This window comes from Phaethon aethereus, assembly GCF_964289735.1.
Source record: "Phaethon aethereus genome assembly, contig: HAP1_SCAFFOLD_621, whole genome shotgun sequence".
NCBI classification, from domain to species: domain Eukaryota; kingdom Metazoa; phylum Chordata; class Aves; order Phaethontiformes; family Phaethontidae; genus Phaethon; species Phaethon aethereus.
The window spans coordinates 1-22,956 of NW_028113965.1; the positions used below are offsets into that span (position 1 = coordinate 1).

A 22,956-nucleotide genomic window follows, 5' to 3' on the forward strand; every position below is an offset into this window, starting at 1 on the left:
GGCACCGCAGTGTGATGCCCCCCCCCCCCCCCAACCCAATTTTGGGTGGACTGGAGCCCCCTTCCCCAAATATAGTGAGGATGAAAGATGCATCCAGCGGGGGTGGGGATGAGGGTAGGTGTGAGGATGAGGATGGGGATGAGGAGGATGGTGGGTGCTGAAGGGGTGTCCCCACGCCTCCCTCTCGTACCGTAGGACGCCACGGCCACGTCCTCCGTCTCTATCCAGGGGAATTTCGCCTTCAGCTGGGTGGGCGACAGCAGGGCCACCTGCGCCCCTTCCTCCCTGGGGACGGCCAGCATGTGGAGGGGTGGTCAAGATGAGACACCCCCCCCCCAAATCCACTCCCCCTGGGGGGGTTGTGTGCATGTCCCCCACCTCTGGAGCTGGACGGTGGCCTCCAGCGCGGCAGCACCCTGCGGCGGGGCCAGGAAGAGGTACCCCGAGGGCTGGAACTGGATGTCGATGCGGGGCTCGTTCGGCACCCCAAGGTGCTCCTGTAAGGGAGGGGGCACCCCAGTGAGCAGGGCTGGACCTGGGGGGGTCCCCAATAACCCCTCTCCATCCCCAAATTAACCCCACATACGTTGATGTTGCGGAGGAAGCTGGCGGAGAAGCGGGACATCCGGATATTTTCCGGGAGGGAAAACTGCTGCCGGATCCCCCCCACTGACAGCACGGTGGAGGCTTGGGAATACTGAAGGAGAGAACCATCCCCCCCCAAAAAATAAAAAGGGGGTTCAGGGGGAATCCCCAAGGCCACACCTGGGAGAGGAGGGTGTCTCACCGTGGGGTCCCGCTCCACCACCAGCACCCTCATGCCGTGCCGCTGGCCCTCCAGCGCCTTCAGCCAGTACGCCACCGACCAGCCCACCACGCCGCCCCCCACCACCACCACGTCGGCTTCTTCGGGGGGTCGTGGGCCCGAGGGCATCCCCGGGGGGGTCCAGCCCCCCCATCTGTGCCCCCACGCTGGCAGCTGATCCTTCAGAGTCTGACCCAGGCGCCCCAGCCCCTGCCCCAGCTCTGTTGGTATATTGGGGGGGGGGGGGGCTGCCAGGCCTGGTAGGGGCACAGCTGGCAGCGCCCTGCGACTCCCCAGTTCCCTCCAGGACCCCCCAGGACCCCCTGGAACGCCCCAGGACTCTCTGTAACACCCTCCCCCCTTCCCCTGCGCCCCCCAGAACTCCATCCTGGGCTCCCCCAGTCCGCTCTGGGACCCCCGAGACATCCCCCAGTCCTCCCCGGGGACCCTCCAGTCCCCTCTGGGACCACCCAGGACCCCTCCCCAGGTCCCCCTCCAGTTTCCCCTGGGTCCCTCAGTGTCCTCCGCGACCCCCAGCCCTCCCGGGCCCCCTCTGTCCCCCCAGTCCTCTCTGGAACCTCCCACAGTCCCCTGGGGCCCACCCAAGCAATAGTCCCCCCAGTCCCCTCCAGGTACCCCCAACGGCCCCCCCCCATTCCCTGGGAACCCCCCATTCCTTTGACCCCCTCTCCATTGCCCCCCATCACCCCTAAATCCCCACGGACCCCCCCGGTCCTGGTCCCCCCGGTGCCCAGGAGCTCCCCCTCGGTCTCACCGCGGAAGATATCGGAGCTGAGCGGGGCTGCAGTGCGGAGGGGGCGGCCCGGGGACCCCGCCGGGCTTCCCCCCTGGGGCGGGCGCAGAGCGCGCCCCCAGCGCAGCATGCCGCCTGGCCACGCCCCAAACCACGCCCCATTCCCCACAACGCCCGTCATTCGCCCGTCGTCGCCCCGCCCCTTCCCGTCCTCTCCACCAATGGGCGCGCGGCGGGGCGGTGGCTTCCGGCGGAAGCGCGGGGGGCAGTGCGACGTGTGCGCGCAGCCGGGCCCGGCGCCGCTGCCGCCGCCATGCTCGACTTCTTCACCATCTTCAGCAAGGGCGGCCTCGTCCTCTGGTGCTTCCAGGGCGTCCGCGGGCCCGCGGCTGCCGCCACCGCTCCCGTCAACGCCCTCATCCGCTCCGTCCTCCTGCAGGTCCGCGCGGGGCGGGCGGCGGCGGCCGGGACCACCTGCCGGGGCGGGCGGGACCATCTGCCTGGGGAGGGGGGAACGGGCGCGCCCACCTCCCTGAGGAGGCGGACGGCGGGTGGGGCCACCTACTTGGGGGGGGGGGGTTGATTAGGCGGGACCACCTACCTGGGGAGGAGGGAACAGGCAGGACCATCTACCTGGGAGGGGACCATGGGCATGACCACCTAGCTGGGGGGCGGTGGACAGGACCACCTACTTGGGGAGGGGGGAGACATGGGTGGGACCATCTACCTGGGGGGGGGCAACCAACCCACTTGATGGAGGAAGGATGGGACCACCTGCCCATGGGGATGGGCTGGACCGCTTATAAGGGGTGCTGGGCCACTTTTTGGGGAGGGGAGGTGATAGAGATAATGGTGGGGGTTCTTCTGGCTGCTGGCACCCCCCCTTCTGATGGCTCCTCTCCCCTAGGAGCGAGGTGGCAACAACTCCTTCACCCATGAAGCCCTCACGCTTAAGTACAAACTGGACAACCAATTCGAGCTGGTGTTTGTGGTAAGCGGCCTCCCTCAGGCACCCCGGGATGGCAGGTCGGCCCTCCAGCCCCCCCGGATGCCCTGAAACCCCAAGGGAGGGGGATCGCCCTGGAAAAGGGGTTCACATGCAGCTTGGTGGGGGGAGGAGAAGCTGTTTAGTGCCTTCCTGAAGAGGTGAAGCTTTCTGCCGCCTTCCTAAAATCACACGGGCAGCAGCGGCCGACTGGGCGAGGAGGCTGCGTCGACGCTGCTTGGGAAAATGGGCAGCTCGTGCGTTGATAGCGTTAAGGTTTTTCTCGGCATGTTGCTTTCTCCCTCCTCCCTGTGCCAGCAGCTGCCCACGTTGATGTGGAGAAACCGAGGCCCGTTGGCCTTGCGGAAGAGCTGGTGCCGGTTGGGAAATGGCACGATGGGGATCATACGTTAGGAAAAATTACCCGCAAATTAGCGCTGATCTGGTCTGCAAACAGGGAGAGGAATTATCAGCTCGTTGCGGCTTAAGCTTTAATTGCGTAGGGTTGTAGCTCAACTCCCAGAACTGGGTTAGCACCTTCCAGCTCTGGGGTTTTTGGGAGTCAGGAGGTGTGATGCGGGTCTTGTCATTCCTGGCTCCAAAAGAGTCTCGGGCCTGCTCGCGTCCTCCCCAGGGAGCTCGGTGGTCTTGGTGGGTGGATGTGGGTGTCTTTTGGTTATGCTCCGCTGGGGTAGCAGCTTATTTTAATCATTTGCAATAGATTAAAACTCATTAAACCTCAAACAGAAACTGCACAAGTTGCTACATCCTAATAAAACTTTTTACTTTGACCAGATCTGTTTTTTAAAAAAAGTAGAAATATGTCACCCCCTTTACTTTAGGGAACGTTTTAAAGCTCTGCCTTTCAGTCTCCCCGTACCTTATCTCTGTAAATCCATACAACCTTCGCTGTGTACCTAAAGAGAAGCAAAAGGTTTTCTGGTCTTTTGCGACGTGTCTTTGTTGCCGTGAAACAGTCAACCCATTTTTATTGGTGTTGCCTTTTAAAGTGAAGCTCTGGGCTGTGCCTTTTTTGCCTTTTTTGCCTTTTTTTTTTTTTTTTTTTGCGAGCATATTAAAAGCTTGGGAAGTCAGACTAAATAATGTAGCCTGAAGCCTGCTGAAATTAAAGAACTCTGTATAAATGGAGAGGTTTTCAACTCCTTGCCAGCTAGATGCTACAATTAAATTAGCTGAAAGAGCAATGTCTTTTTGCTGTGCTGCTTTGCAGGTGGGGTTTCAGAAGATCCTGACGTTAACCTATGTCGACAAGTTGATAGACGATGTTCATAAAGAGTTCAGAGACAAGTATCGCAATGAGTTCCAGCAGAAGGGCACCCTGGGCCTCCTAAATGGCACCTTTGATTTTAAAGATGACTTCATGCGCCTCCTCCGGTAGGCAAAGCCTAATTTTTCTCTCAAGTTTCCATTTAGAACAGAGATAGACGGGGGTTGCAGAGCTGAAATTCAGGCTAACGGGCCACCTCCCCGCAGGGATGCAGAGGAGAGCAGTAAAGTCCGAGCTCCCACGGTAATGAAGACGTTTGAGCAGTCTCTCAAGTCCCAGAAGACTGTCAAGTGTATGATAGAAACCCGAGGGGAGAAACCAAAGGAGAAAGTCAAGAACAAAAAGAACAAGGGTTCCAAAAAAGAGGGTGAGTTGATGGGAAAGATATATAGGGGTGGGGGGATAAATACTCCAGAGCTCTGTGTTCCAGCCTGCGCTTTCGCAGTCCTCTAGCACCCAAATGCTGGTCTGAGCTTGTGTTGGGGTTCTTCCCATCAGGAACTGAAGCTGTTGCAGTGCCCGGTAAAGCATCTGCAGGTGACAAGCAGCCCTCTGTTGCTGGGGACAGGGAGGAACTGACCAAGGATGAAATCCTGCAAAAAAACCGGGAGGAATTCTTCAAGAGACACATGAAAGCAGGGGAGAAGTCCAGGTGGGTAACGAGGACATGGTCGGTCCACCTGTGCTTCAGATGAGCATGGTGTCCCTTCCTTGTGTCCCTCAGCCATGGCTGAGTCTCTCTCCATCCTTCGGTGACCCCCTGGAAGTCAGTCCTTGCTTTCCTTATTTCCCTGCTTGCTAGGAAGACTGGGAGAGGGCATGCTGGAGGGTCCTAGAGGGGTAATAGAGCCTGATCCCTTCCCTGGGAGACTCGGAACCCCAGCGTGTGCCTGGGAGAGGTCCAGAACTCTTCTTGGTGAGGTTTTTCCGCAGTGAGCAAAGGGCAGTCTTGCATCAATGCCTGGCTTGAGGTAAAGCAGTCTGATACAGGGTTAAAGTTCAGATAAATAAACTCTGGATCAGCCAGGTTTCGCCTTAATTTCTGCTTTTTTGGGTAATCCAGGCTTTTAATTTTCACTCCTTCTAAGGAGGCGATTGTTGCTGCTTCACTGCACTGAACAAAACGTGTTTCTGGTCTTTATTCCAGCAAATCACCAAAGCCCGAGGCACAGAAGGAGAAGGGGAAGAAACCCCGAGTGTGGGATCTGGGGAACTCTAATGCCAAAGTACTCGATTACAGTAACTCCGCTACCAACGGAAGCGCGGAAGCTTGTCCCGTGGAGGAATTTGACCCTGAAATAGTAAGGAAAAGTCAGGTCACTGTGTCCGCTTTGGTGCGTTGTTCTGCGACCGGCTGGGCATTGCAAACCCAGCCTGGCCTCCACGGCCGGCTGAGAAGGTATGAGAAATGGGGGTCGCAGCGCCCAGCCCATAAAGGGGGCTAAAAGGATAGCTTTTAGCTGCTGCCTAAAGGATATTTTCTCCAGCTCTGGCAACCACAAATGGCGCTAGATGGGGTCAACCCAATAAGCCCTTGTGGCAAAGATCTCTGCAGAGCTGCCTCTGCTGCCAGTGATTTCTGTTGTTGCTGCCTGCAACAGCGAAAGCAGGCAGGGGGAGGTGACGGTAAGCAGTTGATGATTTTCAGGGTGTGTCTTTCTCCTGCTCACAGGCCCTGGGTGATCGAAATCGGGAGCCCGGCCGCCTCTATGACCTTGAGTACGAGAGTGATGACGAAGCTGAAGAGGAGAAGGCTATTCAGAACCCTTCAAAACCCAGGTAGAGGCTCCTGCAGTCAGTCCCTGCTTGTCACACGCTTCTTGGTTTCTCTCCCATAACTCCTCTTCCAGTCTAACTGGTAATGTGGTGGGGACAAATTGGTGTGTTTTGTCAGCTGTGTGGTGGGTTCTTCCTGCACCTGGCTGTTGCGTGCCCTGTGCGACTTGCACCTTGAACCTAAAGATGACTCCTCTGCTTCTCTGCAGTGCGAAGAAGGGTGGCTTGGGGGGCATGTTTGGCATGCTAAAAGGCCTGGTGGGCTCCAAGAGCTTGACAAGAGAGGACATGGACCCTGTACTGGAGAAGATGAAGGATCACTTGATCGGTATGTCTGGATTGGCTGTGAACGGGTTAGTCTGAGGTGGTTACCTGTGCTCCACTGGGTGAGCCCCAGTGTGGGGTGCACCCACAGTTTGGGACGTTCTCACCCACAGAAACCATGGTGGGTTCCTGTCTTGCCTCTCGGGAGCGCTTGACAGCGCGTCAAAAGGGGGGCAACGGTCTGGTCTGGTGGGGATCCTGCACACTGACTTCATCCTTCCCTTGATGCTGATGTCCAGCGTGTGTAACCTCCTCAGTAGTTTTAACTCCCCTCTCTCTGTCTCTTTCTCAAAGCAAAAAACGTGGCAGCTGAGATTGCAGTGCAGCTCTGTGAATCAGTGGCCAAGAAACTGGAAGGGAAGGTGATGGGAACATTCACCAGTAAGTGGCCACGTGGCCTCCTGCTTGTGGCTTGGGGCTCAGGAGCATTCCCCAGGCGTGACAGGTTCTCTTTCCATCTCCTCCTTCCCAGCGGTGACCTCGACGGTGAAGCAGGCCCTGCAGGAAGCTCTCGTGCAGATCCTGCAGCCCCAGCGCCGTGTGGACGTCCTCCGCGATGTCATGGATGCCCAGCGCCATCACCGACCCTATGTGGTCACTTTCTGTGGTGTCAATGGTGTTGGGAAGTCCACCAACCTGGCTAAGGTAGGACACAGTCCTCCTGGCTCTCTGGGACCAGTGCTGAGGTCAGACTGTGGCTGCTAATGGGCTTTTTCTGATCTTTTGCCACCTACAGATCTCGTTCTGGCTCATCGAGAACGGTTTCAGCGTCCTCATCGCCGCCTGTGACACGTTCCGTGCGGGAGCGGTGGAGCAGCTCCGCACCCACACCCGTCGCCTCAACGCCCTGCACCCTCCAGAGAACCACGGCGGGCGGACCATGGTGCAGCTCTATGAGAAGGGCTACGGCAAGGACGCCGCAGGGATTGCCATGGAGGCCATCTCTTACGGTAGGTGGAAAAACGGTGGTGGGAGACACTGTTTTGGGGACCGTCCAGCTTAATGCTTCTTCCTCGTCTCCCCAGCTCGGAACCAGGGCTTTGACGTGGTCCTGGTGGACACGGCGGGCCGCATGCAGGATAATGCTCCCTTGATGACAGCGCTGGCCAAACTCATTGCCGTCAATGCTCCCGACCTGGTCCTGTTTGTTGGGGAAGCGCTGGTGGGAAATGAGGCTGTGGATCAGCTGGTGAGTGTTGAGGCTTTCTTTCCTGAAAGACTGAGGGGAAAAAGCCCTTTATGGGAGATTTGGACAGCAGCAGCACCACAACTGTGTTTCTCCGGTCCGTTCTCTCCCTCAGGTCAAGTTCAACAAGGCCCTGGCTGATCACTCCATGGCCCAGACACCGCGGCTCATCGATGGGATCGTCCTCACCAAGTTCGATACCATCGATGACAAGGTAAGGAGGCCATGGAGATGACTCTGTGCAGAGCTTCTTGCTGGTGACCAGAGGGGGAGAGGCAAGAATTGCCAAACATGGTGCACTTGTGTGCTGTCCCAGACCCTGAACCTCGCTTCCTCTTGCATTTAAGCCATTTAAACAAAATTTAGCAGGCTTCCATATTTTTAGAAATTTAGCAAATTTAGCAGACTCTCATACATGTGGAAAATGTGGATGTGAGGTCCCTTGGTTTATAGGCATTAGTGCAGCGAGGCGTATAGGGACTGTACAGATCCGAAAAGGAGGAGGAGGCTGAATATTTGACAAGCTTTTCGACACGTTCCCCCGAGGGGGGCAGCACTGGATTTGCAGGCTAATGGTGCTTGTTGTCCTTGGCAGGTCGGCGCCGCCATCTCCATGACCTACATCACAAGCAAGCCCATCGTTTTCGTTGGTACTGGACAAACTTACTGTGATCTGCGAAGCCTTAACGCAAAGGCCGTGGTCGCAGCACTCATGAAGGCCTAAAAACCACCAAATTGCTGTTTGCAGATGTCCGAGAAGAACATGCTTTACCCCGTTATCAACTAGGCTTGCCCGTGTAGTGCAGAACAGAATGAAGGGATGCTGGTGCGAGGGGTACTTCTTTTTGGATAAAACTCCTTTTATCCGGCAGTAGCCCTTCCCCTGGGTTCCTTCATCCTGTTTTAAGTGACACAGGCTCCCTCGCAGGGAGGCTGAATCCAGAGCTTTGTATTGTTCGTGCTGCACGCCTGGGGGGGCAGCGCAAGGACCTGCTGTGCTTTTCGAGGGGTTTGAAGGCATTTTTTTGAGCTGCTTTTGATTTTTAGACCAGCTTAGTGAGGACAGAGGAGTGACTTTTGTCAGGGGTAAGCAGGATAGCTGCTGCTTAGCAGCAGTGTTAGAAGATCTGGCTGTTCATGTTGCTGCTAGTGGCAGCTCCACTGAAGCTGATAAACCAAAAATGGCAATGGCCTGCGCTGGGCTGGAGGGGACATGCTAAGTTGCCTTAAGGTCCCCATTTCAGTTGTCACCAGGACACTGCAGCAGGGTACCCGGACACCGTGTATTTAGGCAGGAGCTGCAGAGCTGTGGCAGCTTGGTCCAATAGTGCTAATTGCAGCTGGAGAAGGAAGGCAGAGTGTTCCTGCCCAGCTCCTGCCTGCTTGCCTCAGCGTTATGTGCTAGTAAAAAGAAAAAAAAAAAATACTGGAAGATAATGGTGGCTGTGTGCTGCTTTCCTGCACCCTTTCTTCCCCCCTTCGAGTGCCTCTTGATCCTGGTCTGAAGTGCTACACTGAATAATACAAAACTCTCTTACAATGTCTTGTAGCTCTGTATCGCAGATGTGCTCTAGTGCAATAAATTGAATGCTGTCTGCTAAGAGACATAATTTATATAAAATAAACTCAATAATTTGTTCTCAGTGTATAAATAACTTGCCTCCAGCCAGGACCTGTTTCCTCTGGGGGTGGGGGGAGAGACAAACTATGTGAGATGTTTGAGGTAAATCACACACCAGCCAAAAGTTCGGTGAACAGGCCTTTAATACAAGCTTCAGCATACAAAATACTGTACAGTATAAAGACGGGGCTAGAAAACTAGAGCTTCAAGTAAAAAAAAAAAAAAGCTCAAGTTTCATGTTTTTAATTGAAAGTACATAATACAAAAGCACTAAGTATGAAATTAGAGGAGGCTGCAGCTCCCTTGGGGAGACCATGCTCCCCAGGCGCATGCAACCTTGATAAAAAGACAATGACTATGTTAAACCAGGCGTCGTCGATCTGAGGAGGCTCTGCCCCAGCCGCTGTTTGGTGCCTAAAGCGTCCCGGCTCGGCACGTGTGGGTGGCAGCTCGACAGCAGCGGGCTTCGCTCCTTCCCTAGGCTGGCCTTAAACTGCGCAGGCCTCCCTGGGAGCTGCCAGCTCTGGCTTAGGCCCATCCTAGGGAGTCCCCCGCTGTGGCACGGGTCCTGGGGTGAGGCCGATGCTCAAGTGCTGCATCCTACGGGAAAGTAAAGGCTCTGCAAAACCTGCCTGAAGGGCTAGAAAGGGCGAAGCCTCTTGGCTCGGCAGAGTCTTACCTTTTATCTCGCCGTGGGCAGCAGCAGAGCCGTTCAGCTGTTGTCCCTCCTTAGGCACACCTAGGAGAGAGCGGAGAGCAACGGCCGGGTGGAACGGCAACCTCGAGGTGACTGCACAGACAAGGGGAGCCCCTACACGAACAGCAAGCGCTCGGAGCGACGCGGGCAGTGTGCTGCCTGCTGCCTACGTGCAGTAGTTTCACACGACAGGCTTTCCTGGCTGGGTTTTACCCTCAGAACACATGCCAGCAAGGCTCTGGCTAGCAAACTCGCTGCTTTTCCCCATTTTTCTGATTTATTAGCGAGATGTCTTGTACATTACAGCATTAGCACGAAGGTCAGAGAGACTGAGACGCCCCTTCCTTTCAGTAGAAAGGGAATAAACAACTGCAGCTGCACATTAAAAATAGTGTTTGGACATGTGGGAAGCAGCAGAGCTGTTTAAGAGCAGTGATTTCGTAAAAGTAAACCCCAAATTCGGCTGCACTTGCAGACAATTTATTTTTGGGGAAAAAAAAAGCTTAAGGATTAATACAGCGCAGAGAAGAGGGACTGTTAACACTGCCTACACTCCAAAGTCCATGGTGACAGTCAAGAACCGCATTGCATATGACAGGATCCCTGAGTTAAGTGCGGAGGCAGTGGACATATGCACAGCCATGCTGCACAGCCCGTAACCCCTGTACCTGTTCGACCCCGCATGGCGATCTCGCTCGTCAGCCTCTCAAAGTACTCGGGCAAATCTGCATATTCATCTCCATAGGAAATCACTTTAATCCCTTTGTCCAGCATGTTCTCACGGAGCTTCTTAAACTCATCCACATCTCCCCTCCGTACAAGCATGAAGTGCTCCAGGTCTGACTTGTGCTTCACAGCCTCTAAAAACAGGGCCTGAAACGTGGTGTCATCAACAGTCCAACCACAGCCCAAGAATAGGAATGACTTATTTTCATACAGCTTCTGAATCTCTCGCTTTAAAAAAGGGAAAGATGTTCTTAGTCAAGGCACGCTTTATCTTCACAAGGCACAAGAGACAGCATCTACCTTATCACTGATGATGAGATGATGGCAGGAGTGCCATCATTCAATCGCCCTCAACACAAGCGTGGTTGTTGTTCACTGTGTTTCAGCTTAGCGGGCTAGAGAATTCATCCCTCCTCTTCTATTTCATAAAATTAGGGCCTCTCCCACCACCCTGTGTGAAGCTCAGTCTTTAAACTCAGCTGAGTCTATGCCTGGTTAACATACAGGCTTGCCAGGAGCTCGCATGGGAAACGAGAGATGTATATACACAACGTAGGGGACCCCAAGGTATGCCCGACAGAGAGAAGGCAGGGCTGCCTCACCATGACCTCTGTGTTGCGCAGCACATTCTGGTAGCCAGCCGGGTGGAGCACTATGCCGCTGGGGTTGGTGTAAACGCCGTGGATGTGCAGGACACTAAGCTTCCTCTTCTCTTGCGCCCACTCCAGCACCTGCGCAAAAAAACCCTCCAGAAACGTTAGTGAGTGCATCATGTTAGCTTCCACGGCGCTGTTAAAAGCACCATGTTGGGGAAGCGTTTCAAAGAGGCAGCTTCTTCGTCATGTTCCATCTTGTCTCCTCAAGAGGTCATAAGTCCATTGGCTTCTACATCACGGCCCACAGCTACAGCCTATGGCACTTGTTTGGGTTAACACTTCAGCTGACCAGTGAATGCAATCGGAAGAGACTGAATGAATATACCAGACTTGGCAGAAAAAGGGGAAAACTCTATAAATATTACATCTGCATGTTTCTCAAGCGTACAAAGTTTCATTTCTTGGCCTCTCTAGGCTCTGAGAAGAACTGAGGAAGTTCAACAGCTGACCTTCATTTCAGAAAGCCACTACCAAGGCTCTCAGTTTACTCTTGCAAACCTTAGCTTGTTTAAGCTCGTAATAATTAGAATGCTTATTTGTAACACTGTAAGTACTTCCAGCCATGCAGATTAAGAGGTCATGCAGGCAACATGAAGCACAGAAATGACTCAGAATGGAAAGAGACCAACTGCGCAGCACCTACACATGGCGCGTGTTTAACAAGCAAACAGAAGGACAAGATGCTCCCCACCAGTAAAACCCAGAGTGGAAAGATCAGGTGGGCAGGTGGCAAAGAGCTCAGGGTTGACAGTCTGATTTTCTGCCTGACTGAAGACCTGGGGCAGAAGGAAGGAAGCTTGCATGAAGTGAGCAGCTACAAATCTGAGAGCACGGCAGATGAAGCCGGAGCACACAAGTAACCCAGCAGGAGCCACTCAGCCATTTCAGAAAGAGGACATAGGGCAAGAGGGAAGCCTCGAAGGCTACAGCCCCAAAAACGCTCTGTCACGAAAAGCACTCCGCACCATGTTGTAAAAATAGAAAGCTCAGCTCTGTGTCTCGCACAGAGTTTCCCGTGTTGGTTAGAAACGTCAACCCAAGCCTTATGTGGAAGTGAGGCTTGCAATACTTCAGCAAGGCCAAGCCAGAAGTTTTAAGGACAGAGATCAAAGAAATATCAGGCTTAAGGGCTCCTCCTGAGCAATGGATGTCAGCCAGCAAGCACAGCATTTCAGAAGTGAGCATTTGTCTTCATTCCTCTGCTCACCGCCCCAAATGGTCAGAGCCTCTGCTTGGAGTTTGTCTAAGGTCAATTAAATTACTACAAACAGTACAATCCCCTTACACGGGTGTGAGGGCATATCCCACAGCCGCCACTGTCCTGCGTTGTCCCAGCTCAGCCCTGACAAAAAACAACCATCATCGTTTACCTTCTTTTCATCAGTCAGGTCAAGAGACTCCAGATGCTTCCCCTGGTGTGCTGCGTACAGTTCCAGCAGGTTATCAAAGTTTGTGGTTAACACAAGTGCCCCGTTTTCCATTAGGTGAAGCACAGACTGAAGCAGCTGCTTCCCAGAATCTTCCATTTTAGATTCCAGGTCATCAAACACCTCGTATAAACAGTCTTTGAAAAAGGTTGAGCGAACATTGCTTGTGCGCTGAGAAGGGGAGACAGATTAAGATCAGAGTGGGGCTTCTTTTAATGCTTCATTCCAAGTGACTCAATGAAAAACTACCCACATATTTCTCGAAGACCTCTGCAAAGCTATAGGTCCTTGCAAGGCAAACACAGAGCACTTACTACATTGAGGTGGGTACTCCCCCCCAGCGTACTCCAAGTAAAATACCCAAAAGTTGGTGTCCATGGCACAGTTCTGTCTTGGGAACCCGGCAGAGTAACTGCACTTGAGGTTCATTGTAGGCAGAGGAATTGGTGGAGATGGGGGCACGCTGGAGAACTAAATTTAGCTATTTCCAAAAGCCAAGTCCTATGCGCAGGGCAGAGTACTGAATATTTACGTACAGTGCTATGAGCACACTCACCGGAGACAGCTTCTGGATAAGGTCGTGGGCAACATGAACCAAGTTCTTGTCTTCATGGAGACACTTTTGAAACCGTTTGCTCTCTTCATCTTCCAGGAGATCAAAGTCAATAGCGGCATCCAGGAGAGCCTGGATTAACCCCTTCCAAGACTTCAGCGCTGGGACCTGGGGAGCAACTGCTGCACTGATTCCTGTCCCGATCACCAAAACAAGTTCCCGAGGCTTCTTGGTTTTGAGGCTTGGCAACAGCTTCCTGCAAGAGAAGAAAGTAGCACAGCTGGTGCCATCAGAGGTGGAAGGATGTCTCGGGTCATGGAGCATGCAGACCAAGGACAAGGGAGGTACTCTGTGCCTAAATTTTGAATCAACGTGTCCATTAGGGTCCCCTCATAAACAGAGAATGAGAAGAGCAGCCTCAGTATCCCTTAAAAGACAGCGTGCAGCTCCACGGATCAGCATCACAAACGCCCACAATTACAAGGTACATAATTACAACATATTTGGCAATCGAGTCTGTTACCGAGGCGGTTACTGAGGAAGTCAGTACCGCCCAGGTATACTTCTGAAGCAAAACTAATTCAGTTAAAGTTTGGAATAAGGGAGGTCTTGTTAATAATAGTTACCTGGAAGCTAGGAGAAAGGCTGGAGACCCTGGAAAAGGTGTGGTGAGCAATATGGAATAGAAATGGCTGTAGAGACATATACGGACTCTTTATGTACTGAGACAAAGCACACATCGGACCACCACGCAGGGAATAAACACAACCGTGACTGCTCCTGGTTTAAATAAGGTGCCAAACAGGGTCCTGAAGACAGCAGCCCCATTTATCCCAGCACAAAAGGAAGGAAGCAAAGGCTTCCTCCCAGCTCTGCCCTGCAGAGGATTTTCCACCCCGAGCCCATCTTTGCTGAGAAAACCACTCAGCAGGACGTTGCCGTACCAGAAATCCCTTCCCTGTTTCACTTGCAACGTAAGCGGGACACTCGTAAGCTCAGATCATATGAAAAGTCTTATGAAAGAGCTGCGTGGCTATATTCTCCTTCCTCCTCTTCCCCTCTTCCTTATTTTCTTAGCTCTATACCTGCACAGTGCTTTTAAATTTGATGTTTATTATTTATTAAGTAGATGTGCTTCTCCTTATCATGCCTTGCCTGGTATCAAGCTGCTTTTCTGAAGCAGGGGACCAGCTGCAGCTTCCCAGAGGATGGAAGCAGCAGCCCAGGGAGGCAGCTCCTTTGGAAGGAATGTTTTTTTATCTGCAAACACGTGATATTTAGCGAGAAGGGGAAAGAAAACCGACACCACGCAGATGGAGCTTTGCCTTCCCTCCACTTCTGCCTATGAAAACAGATGAGTTAACCCTTTTCTTGAGGAGGTCTTCACTGTTACTGGTGATAAATGGGTTTTAATTTTGGGACTGCAAGCCTCACACTAAAATAATAAATTAGTATGCATGCTAATGAGCTAGTATAAAAACACAACCAGAAACCTAGGGACTGAAATCCAAAGTAATAACAAATACCCAAGTTTTAATGTCCTATATGACAACTCTGAAAGAGGCATTCTGTTCCCACGATGATAAATACACTTGTTTCTACCCTGATATCCTGAGCAAGAAAAAACAATCTCTCAGCCTCTTTTCTGCTCATTTCACAGTCACTGGACCAACCTTGAGACCAGGGCTCCCTCACAGAAACTATTTTCCAGCCCTCCGTCACTCATAAATAAATCAGAATAGTGGAAGACAATTCACTAGATGAATTAGCTGCTCGTTTGCAGACGGCAATGCCTTAATTACTGAGCCCATGCTATTGCAGCAGCTACAGTACCAACCCTGGACGGAAAGAAGCGTACGTATGCCCCAAGTTAGTGTTGTGCTCAGGTCCCTGCTTGGAGAAGTGTAAGACGACCTACTTATTAGCATGGGGAGCCTCCAGAGTGGAATTATTTACCCTTCACACGCAGCAAAATCATACTAACTTGACTAGTTGCCCATCCTCCCGGGAACTGGCATCCAACTCAAGTGAAGAAGCATGACCACACCTGACGTAACCCTGCGTGTGGACAGGACCTGAGCTAGGGTTAACACTGATCAAAACCATCGAGAGAGTACAGTCAAAAACAGCTTTCTGTGCAACCATGCATCCTGGCTTAGAGGTTAAAAAAAACAGCAATGAAGTACGTTCTGGGTGTTAAGGCCTTTGTTCCATGCACCGCAGAAAAATACTAGTTACAGGGCACGGCTAGAGACAGTGTGGTTTTCTTGGATCAGCAACCAAAATGACTGCTGGGGCTTGGTGCCAAGCGTCATGCTCGTTAAAGAACAATGCAAGGTTATGGAAAAAGCTCTTATTAGAAGAAATTCACTGGAGTATAATTAAATTTACCTGGGCTTTTTTGCAGGTGGCATTCCATCTTCCAACAATGTTTCTTTACCCAGGCTCACCGTAGAAGCCATCCAGTTTCTATAGTAGACAAATCACCACAAGCAAAGTCACTACATATATGCAATACGACGTGGAACAGACCAAGGTTTTTGTCGGGCCAGCTTTTCACAAGCAGATAAATACCGGGTTTTGTTATCTTTATGAGACTACCTTTGGGCCGCAAATTGCACTTTTTTGTTTCTGAACTTTGCCCCGCGGCTCTCATCCACTTCCTTAACTTCTTTACAACGAACCTCAATAAAATCGTAGGGCTGTTTTGTACAAAACCGGGCTGCAGTTGCCACCAGCAGACCACTGTTTGCCAGACCCTTCATTTCATCTTGGCCGTTCATCTTTGCCTGAGGGCCCGTATCTCGGAGCAGGTGCTCCCCCCTTCAAGGAGAAGCCTGTTAGCAAACTTGCTGCTTGGGAAAACAGCGGGAGAGAAGAAAGACAAGAAGATTTTTGTTGGCTACAGAAAGGTACCGAGAGCATTTCATTCTCTGGTGATGAAAGAAAGATTATCCAGCCCGCCATATGTCTACACGTGGTGGGATATGACCTTAAAGTGCACGGAAAGGAAGTTATATGTCTGAGAACTCTTTCAACAGCCCGTGACACAAAATACAAAAGGTCTTCCTCTCCCAATCTGCCACTCCAAAACAGGATTATTAAAAGGGAAAGAAAGCAGACAGAACTGTTCACCCTTATCCATTTTTTCCTGCCAGTTGTAATGAAGAGTCCAGCAAAAATTCTGGTAGGCAGGCTTTTGCCAAAAGGAAACACTGTGCAAGAGCTGCTGGCCCAAAATCAGAATTTTTTACAGGTGGAGAAACACAGGGACATCTCAGCATTTGTCCGACAAATGAGATGCCTGCGATTGCTTCACTGCAGCAAAGCAGCAGCACTGACAGGTGATATACAGAGCAACTCTTTGCAGGTATGAAACCTCAGCTGTGCTGCAAATACTGGCAGGGATCATTTAAGAAATCATCCCAAGAATCTAGATAACCATCACCTTTCAATACTGGAACATGAAAACAGGGCACACCGACCCCTGCAGATGCTCAGATAGTGTATTCTTGCCAGCCTTTCATTTCTGACCACTTCTGAAAACTTCATAGTAGTAGTAATAATAATAATCATCATCATCATCATCAATACACCTCAGAGAGCTGGTCTTCACAACCTGCCTCCTGAAACACCACTTAGCATATGCTGCCCATCATCGCAAATAATCAGAGTATTATTTTACTGTAGAGCCCAGATTTTGGATAAAAGCTTCAAATGCATTTAGCAAGCGAGGAACCAGGCTCCAGCCGACTGCTTGCACCTCCTGGTTTTACACGCCCCGCACTTGCAGGGCCCTGAGCCTCCTCCATCACACACCCTTTTGAATGTTGTACCCTGTGTTTTTCCATCCCGCCGTCGAGCCCATCAGCACTTCGACGCTGTTCTGACAGCAAACCTCCGCAGACTCACGCCCTCCAAAAGCCTGCAACTTTTGGAGGTGAACCATTTCGGGGAGTTAAACCACTGAAAAAACACCCACTGCGAGGCGGTGTCTCTCGAGGAGGCAGGAGGACCCGCCGGACACATGATCAGTCAGGCAGTAACATCAAACTCACCCTGAGTGAATACAGCCAAGCACAATCAGGATGGAAAACATCAAGGGGGGAAAAAAACCCTCATTTTTTTCTTTCCAGTAGGGCAAGATCTCTCATTTTGGATTAGCTGACTCTTCTGGAAGAAGAAGCTGCTTCCAAAAAGCCAGCCAAATTTTAATTAACGGTGCAAAGACTCTTTAGAGGCACTAGGGACAAAGCACGCAACCTTCGTTAACTGGCATATTTAAGAAGGAAGTTTGTGTAAAGCAACATGCTGCACTCCCACTGCTGTCTAGATCTGCCCTCAACTCCCTCCAAGGCAGCATACCTAACAGCCGAAGGTAAAACTTTCCCCAGTTTCTCAACCAGTTTCATTTACAGATATAATTTAAATTTATATCAGCTTTAGACTGTGAATTATCCACTAAGTCTCAAATATCAAGCCAGTTTATAAGCTCCTACCTAGGCCTTCCCCTGTTTCGCTTGCTCACCTGCCTGAGCACCGCTCCCATTTCGTTCACCCTACGCATTCGCATTACTTTAAACAGCAGAAATGGAGTCATAAATTACATTTTTAAGAGCCTCTAAAACACTAAGAACATTTCAAAAGTCATTTTGAACTTAGGAAAACCCGCCCTTTATAATTATAGTTATGAAGGAACAGTTGTCTCATATCATGAACTTCAATCTTTATTTCTATTTAATGCAGATAGCCAAAAAGAAAAAAAAACCATAAGAAATAATATCTAGTTGTCTTCTGTCTCCAAAAAAGCACTAATTTCTCTTAAGAACAAGTCCTGGAGATTCAGCCAAGAAATGTAAACCTCCAGATTTCAGGCCTGGGGAGAAGCTCTGCTCTCCAGGCGGACAGATCACGCTGGCTCGGTCGAGGTAACTGAAATTAAATGGCATTACCTCAGAGCGTGGCACCACTGCGGCAGGGAAAAAAGCGCCGAGGGGACCCTGTAGTACCTGGCCATGCTGTGAACGCAGCTGCCATGAAGGAGAGGGAGCGACGGGCACTTACAAGGTAAAAAGCATCTTTCCAGTCTTTCTCCTTGAGACATTGGGAACTTTCCAGCTCTCCAGACGACAGGGAGTCGGAGAGAGCATAAACATCAAACTCTACGGGTTCCTGGCTTGGCTGCCCCATTCTCCTGTCACAGCGTGGTCTCTCATCACGTTTATTAATGGCACTATGCTTATAGAGTCCCTGCATAGGTTTGTGGCATTCTCCTTCCCCCTCCACACCAAAGAAATCAGTTAATTTATCCTAAAGCCTTTGAGGTACACATTTCAGCAAGGAACCATTAGCTTTAAATGATGCCCAAGTCGCAAACACTGAATAAACCTGACCACAACAATTCCATATATAATATTAGGAAGACACATAGAGCTGCGAAAGCACCTGAACTACAAAGACGTATCCCAGCTAAAACCAATACCCAAACAAAGCATATGCCAAATTAACACTGAGGCTTACATGGAACACATATTTACAAGAACCTTGCCATAACTCTACGAAACATGCCACCGCTGCTCAGTCAACATCAGACTCCAGCCTGCAGAACCACCACGGGAAATTAATGAGACTTTTTCTCCACCAACTCATCACCAAAGGCAATGGGGAAGTCACGGCGGATGCCCTTTGACTGCCTCCACACTCAGCAGCTAATAGACAAGTAAAGCTACACCTGCACGCTAGACCTGAACGTTTAAAGTTTAAGGAAAGTGAAGACTCTGTGCATCCAGCTCAAGGCAGGAAGAGGGGCTCCTCTGGAAGAGCCCCCTCAAATTATATAAAGAAGCAAGTATAAATTCATCGCTCAATTATTTTTAGCTTCTTCGAGTGCTGAGAAGGACTACCACCACTGAGGGTGCAATTCAAATCTCCTTTTTGAATTAAGTTGCTTTAAGGTATTGGGGTAAGATAAATGTTACATTATAGTTTAAAAACCGCTATGTTTTAGAAGAATCCAAAAGGAGATTAACGAGTTGTCCCTGGCTGATTCCCAAGCTCTGTCTCTCCACGTGGGAGTCGCAATTGGAGCAGGCCTGCACGGCTTGTCACAACCGTCCTAGAAAGGGACAGACCTCAGAGATAACGGGGACTGGCGGCGCAAGGAAAACAAGCCCTGCTTCTATTCATGCCGACGTTATGAACACAAGATTCAGCCTCCTCGAACATGAGTTACAATCCATCAGAGGTTTTTATTTAATGCTGTGATTCTCCACATGCTTTGGTCTCCCACCAGCTTCATGAAAAATGAGAGGGAGTGACACAGTGAAGCCTGGAAGAGGTCTGTATCCCAACAAACTCACACAGGAGCCTGCATCACCTGGCAGGCGCCAGGCCAACGCGTCCAGACGTAGGCTCACTTCGGTCTGCCTGATTTAAGCCCCAGCAGACGAGGCTGCAGAACGGCCCTCAAGTAGGTGATTCTGCACGCAGGGCTGACTTTGAGAGTGTTTCTGGAAAGCAATACTTCTGTGCCGGACATGCTGGCGGGGAGGGGTTCGGACCTTCAAGGATGCCCGGCGCCTCGAGGCCTTACCTTTCCTCTCCGCAGCGTCCCCTCCTCGCCCCCTCTTCTGCTAAACCTGGGGGAAAAGCAAGAACACGGTATTTCAGCAGGCAGTGAGGAGGCCGAGGCTCCATCTCGGGGCGGGGAGGGGGGTGGGAGTCCAAGAAAAGGGCTTTTCAAGAGGGCGACGGCGCAGGGAGCCTCACAGCGCAGTGCCGCTGAGATGATGCTGGGCCCCAGCGCCCCCCGCCGCCATAAGGCGGCCGCCTCCCGGCCTCCTCGCACCCCCTCGGGCTCAGCCCCGGCTCCCTCGCCCCCCGGGCAGCCTCCCGGCCCCCTCCGAGGGTCGGAGCGCCCGCCGCCAGGGCGGCCCTCGGGGCTCCCCCTCATGGCGGCCGCCGCCACGCGGCGCGCGCGACCCCGGCCCGCCGTCGCCATAGCAACGCCCCCCCACCGCCCCGCACGCACCTGGCGCCGCGCGCCCGGCCCCACGAGGAGACGCCCGGCCACCGCGCCCCGCGCAGGCGCCTCGCGCCCCGCCCCGCCCCGCCCCCTGGGGCGACGACGGGCGGGGAGAGGGGACGGGATTGGCCCGCCCCCTTCCGCTCCGCCCTCTCATTGGCTCCTAGGGGAAGAGGCGGGACTATCGCGTTTCCGCCGGGTGGAGAAGTGGCGCTTGCGCGAGAGTTCACCTCTGTTCTCGCGATGCTTCGCGGCGCTATAAAGGCAGCGGGCACGTGCGCCGGCCTATGCGGGGCGGCGGCGGGTCTTTTCGTGTGGCCGCCGCCTCCTCCTGTCAGGTCGCGGTGTGAGAGGCCGGGGGCTGTTGTAGGCTTGTTGGCGTGTCTGTGCCCTGTTACCCCTCAGGGGCTTGCTTTCCTCGAGCTGCCTCTCTACTTGGGGGTGTGTCCGTGTAACGATGTCTCCAGCTCTGTGAGGTAGTAGGCACAGTGCTTGGCCTCGGTGGCTGCTGTGATGCTGTGCAAAGAGTTGGGGTGTATTCAGAGCTCTTTTCAGGAAGATAAACTGTTCTATGGCTTTCAATATAGCTGTGTGTCACGTTGTATTGGTGCCATAAATAAAGTGTGTTGATGGTAGGGTATACTTAGAGACAAAAATAGCCTTATTACCTCCTCTGAACACCTTTCGGGGGTCTTTGAGCCTACCTTGCGCTCACCCTATCCTCAAGCCGTTTCCTCATACTCTCCCCAGGCAAGTGAGTAAGCCATAGGCTTCCCCGTGATGACCTGCCTGGTGACACCGCAGCTGAAATGCACTTGTGCTGCCCGGGGATTTCAACATGGTGGTGCTGCTGGTGGGTTGAGGCATGTTGTGAATCAAGCTGTGCTTCCTTAATTGCTTTGTTCCCTTTAATAATGATTATATTGTAGCTAAGGCAGGGGTGGGGTTAATCCAGTGGGGTGTTGCCCCTCTGGGACATGGTCTGGCACCTTGGGTGTTTCCAGGTGGGGCTCACTCACCCTCCTTCGGGGCATGTCCTCAGGTGGGGAGTTGATTTTTGGGGTGGTGGCAGCAGCAAAGTCACCAGTCCCAAGGGGGGAGAGGGGAAGGGATTGATGTGAGGTGGTAGAGCAAATTGGGACAAGTGATGCCTGACCCCATCTGGCAGCTGCCTGGGGGTCCCTGTGGGGCTCAGTGCTGCTCAATCTTGGGCTTTTTCCTTTGCGATTTCACTGTGGAGGGGCCAGCCGGTGGCTCCCGCTTGGTGTCTGTAGGAGAGGAAGGCAATGCGGTGGCGGCAGGGCTGCAGGGAAGTCTTGGTGCCTCTTGGGGGATTATTACCTTTCTGGGCACGGGCCACCTTCATGCGCCCCAGGTTCCTCTTGCTTGCTACTCCATGCTCCACAATGGGCTGGGGGTAGTGGGTGCCCACCAGGCAGCCTGCCCGCTCCTGCACAGCCTGTGGTGCCTTCCAGGGCTCGTAGATGTACTTGGTGGGGAAATCCTTAAGGATGGGAAGGTATTTCCTGTGGCGAGGGGTGAAAGTCACCAGGGAGGCCACCCCCCATTTTGTGTGGCTTTGGGTTTTGCGCCTACCGAATATACGCCCCATCCCGGTCTGTCTTCTTGCCGAAGGTGATGGGCGAATAGACGTGGAAATATCGGTGGAAGAAGGCGCTGCCCGATAGCCACAGCCAGTTGCCGGTGTTGAGGGACCAGTCAGCATCCAGCAGGAGCTCCTCAAAGACCTGCAGAACACTGCAGTGGCGTGGGGACGGGGTCCCAAGAGCCTGATGGTTGCCAGCGCATGTTGGGAGGCATCTCCTGACCTTCAGCCCTTCCTCCCAGGAGACCCAGAGGTCCCCACGGGTGAGGAAGCAGGCAACAGCGTGCCGAGCGAGGTGGTGGATCCAGCCCTCGGTGCGCAGCTGGGTCATGATGGCATCGATGAAGGGGTATCCTGTCCGGCCCTGGCATGGGGTGCTGGGGTTAGGGGGGGTGTTTTTTTCAGGGGGTCAAAGGACTCTGGGTTTATCCCTGAGGGAAATACCTCCCTCCAGGCGTGGAGGTACTGGGGGTTGTCGTCCCAGTCGACCTGCAGGCAGACGGGGTTGCCAGCCATCCGATCAAAATTGGGGATGCTGGCACCAGCAGTGTAGAAAAACTCCCTCCAGAGGAGCTGCCCATGCAAGGAGACAGGGGGCTGGGAGTGCTCCCACTGTGGGCAAAGGCAGGATCAGCCCCTCTGGCTGGGCTGGCTCCTGCCTTCTCCAGCCCCCCCACCCCTTCTGCTGGGTCCCTCTGGTTCACCCTCTTCCCCCACCACCTGAAAAATGCTGCCTTACCCCCTGGTAAACCTCATCCAACCGCCACCAGAAGGTGCGGACCGACAGGCAGCCAAATTTGAGGTAGGGGCTGAGTACAGTGGTGCTGGGGCTCAGTGAGGTGGGCTCTGTCTCAGGCTTCTTGAAGTTGCACACCCAGGCCTGGTGGGGGGACACACTGGGGTCATGTTTTGTGATGGAGGGGAGGTGAAGTAGCCCTGAAATTAGGGTGATGGGTGCTGAGCACTGACCGTCCTCTCCATAAGGGTGTCGAGCCGAGCGAGTGCTGCTGTCTCTCCACCAGGGTAGAGGTGAGGACCCACCTTGGTGGGGTCCTGGCCTAGCTCCTCCAAGGTGGGGACCCTGTAGTCACCGTCGTGGCTGGCCTGGCATGGGGTGAGGCAGCCTGGAGAGCCATGTATGGTGATGGCTGTCACTCCGCTCCAGGATGAACATGGGAGATCCTGACCCAGCTCCTTGCGCTACCCCTACCAGGTTTGTCTGATTCTCACCCTGGAGGTGCTCCTGTGTGAGTGCTGGGGCTGGCTTCTCTGGAGGTCCCAGCAATGCCAGGAGGCTCTGCAGGCGCTTGTAGGTCAGGGGGGCTTTGCCATCGTTCAGGGCGAGGACTCTGGGGTGGGGGAAACAAGGGGCATGCTTGGCACTGGGGCTGGATCCCTTGTGCCCCAAGGGGTGGTGCCAGGCACTAACCTCTCAGTGTCGTAGAGGGTGTGGGACACCTGCCGGATCACCTCCACGCCATGCCGGGCCGCCAGCTCGGCCACGGCGGCATCGCGCCGGCAGGCGGAA

At 53.0% G+C, this 22,956-nt stretch overlaps 4 protein-coding genes across 4 annotated transcripts; 1 reads left to right on the forward strand and 3 right to left on the reverse strand.

Moving 5' to 3' along the window:
- Nucleotides 1–190: 190 nt before the first annotated feature.
- LOC309416392 (FAD-dependent oxidoreductase domain-containing protein 1-like) lies at nt 191–1,740 on the reverse strand (the record flags this gene model as incomplete). Its single annotated transcript, XM_082015948.1, has 5 exons — nt 191–285; nt 379–497; nt 587–697; nt 788–1,026; nt 1,581–1,740. Coding segments are annotated over 5 exons (724 nt in total), but the record flags the coding sequence as incomplete, so codon positions are not given.
- Nucleotides 1,741–1,872: 132 nt separating this feature from the next.
- On the forward strand, nt 1,873–7,842 carry SRPRA (SRP receptor subunit alpha; the record flags this gene model as incomplete). Its single annotated transcript, XM_082015947.1, has 14 exons — nt 1,873–1,998; nt 2,467–2,550; nt 3,776–3,939; nt 4,039–4,199; nt 4,331–4,484; nt 4,980–5,133; nt 5,505–5,611; nt 5,818–5,936; nt 6,227–6,313; nt 6,405–6,577; nt 6,669–6,882; nt 6,958–7,121; nt 7,234–7,332; nt 7,714–7,842. 14 exons carry the CDS (start codon nt 1,873–1,875, stop codon nt 7,840–7,842), a joined length of 1,935 nt encoding a protein of 644 aa, XP_081872073.1.
- Nucleotides 7,843–8,105: 263 nt separating this feature from the next.
- Nucleotides 8,106–15,260, reverse strand: FAM118B (family with sequence similarity 118 member B; the record flags this gene model as incomplete). The annotated part of the gene is made up of 6 exons (XM_082015949.1): nt 8,106–9,478; nt 10,105–10,390; nt 10,765–10,893; nt 12,189–12,416; nt 12,802–13,054; nt 15,190–15,260. The coding sequence occupies 6 exons, from the start codon at nt 15,258–15,260 to the stop codon at nt 9,279–9,281; spliced, it is 1,167 nt and encodes a 388-aa protein (XP_081872075.1). The 3' UTR covers nt 8,106–9,278.
- Nucleotides 15,261–21,013: 5,753 nt separating this feature from the next.
- Nucleotides 21,014–22,949, reverse strand: LOC309416390 (cryptochrome-1-like; the record flags this gene model as incomplete). The annotated part of the gene is made up of 9 exons (XM_082015946.1): nt 21,014–21,090; nt 21,164–21,348; nt 21,419–21,570; nt 21,652–21,792; nt 21,873–22,040; nt 22,168–22,308; nt 22,398–22,552; nt 22,659–22,777; nt 22,858–22,949. Coding segments are annotated over 9 exons (1,230 nt in total), but the record flags the coding sequence as incomplete, so codon positions are not given.
- Nucleotides 22,950–22,956: the final 7 nt, after the last annotated feature.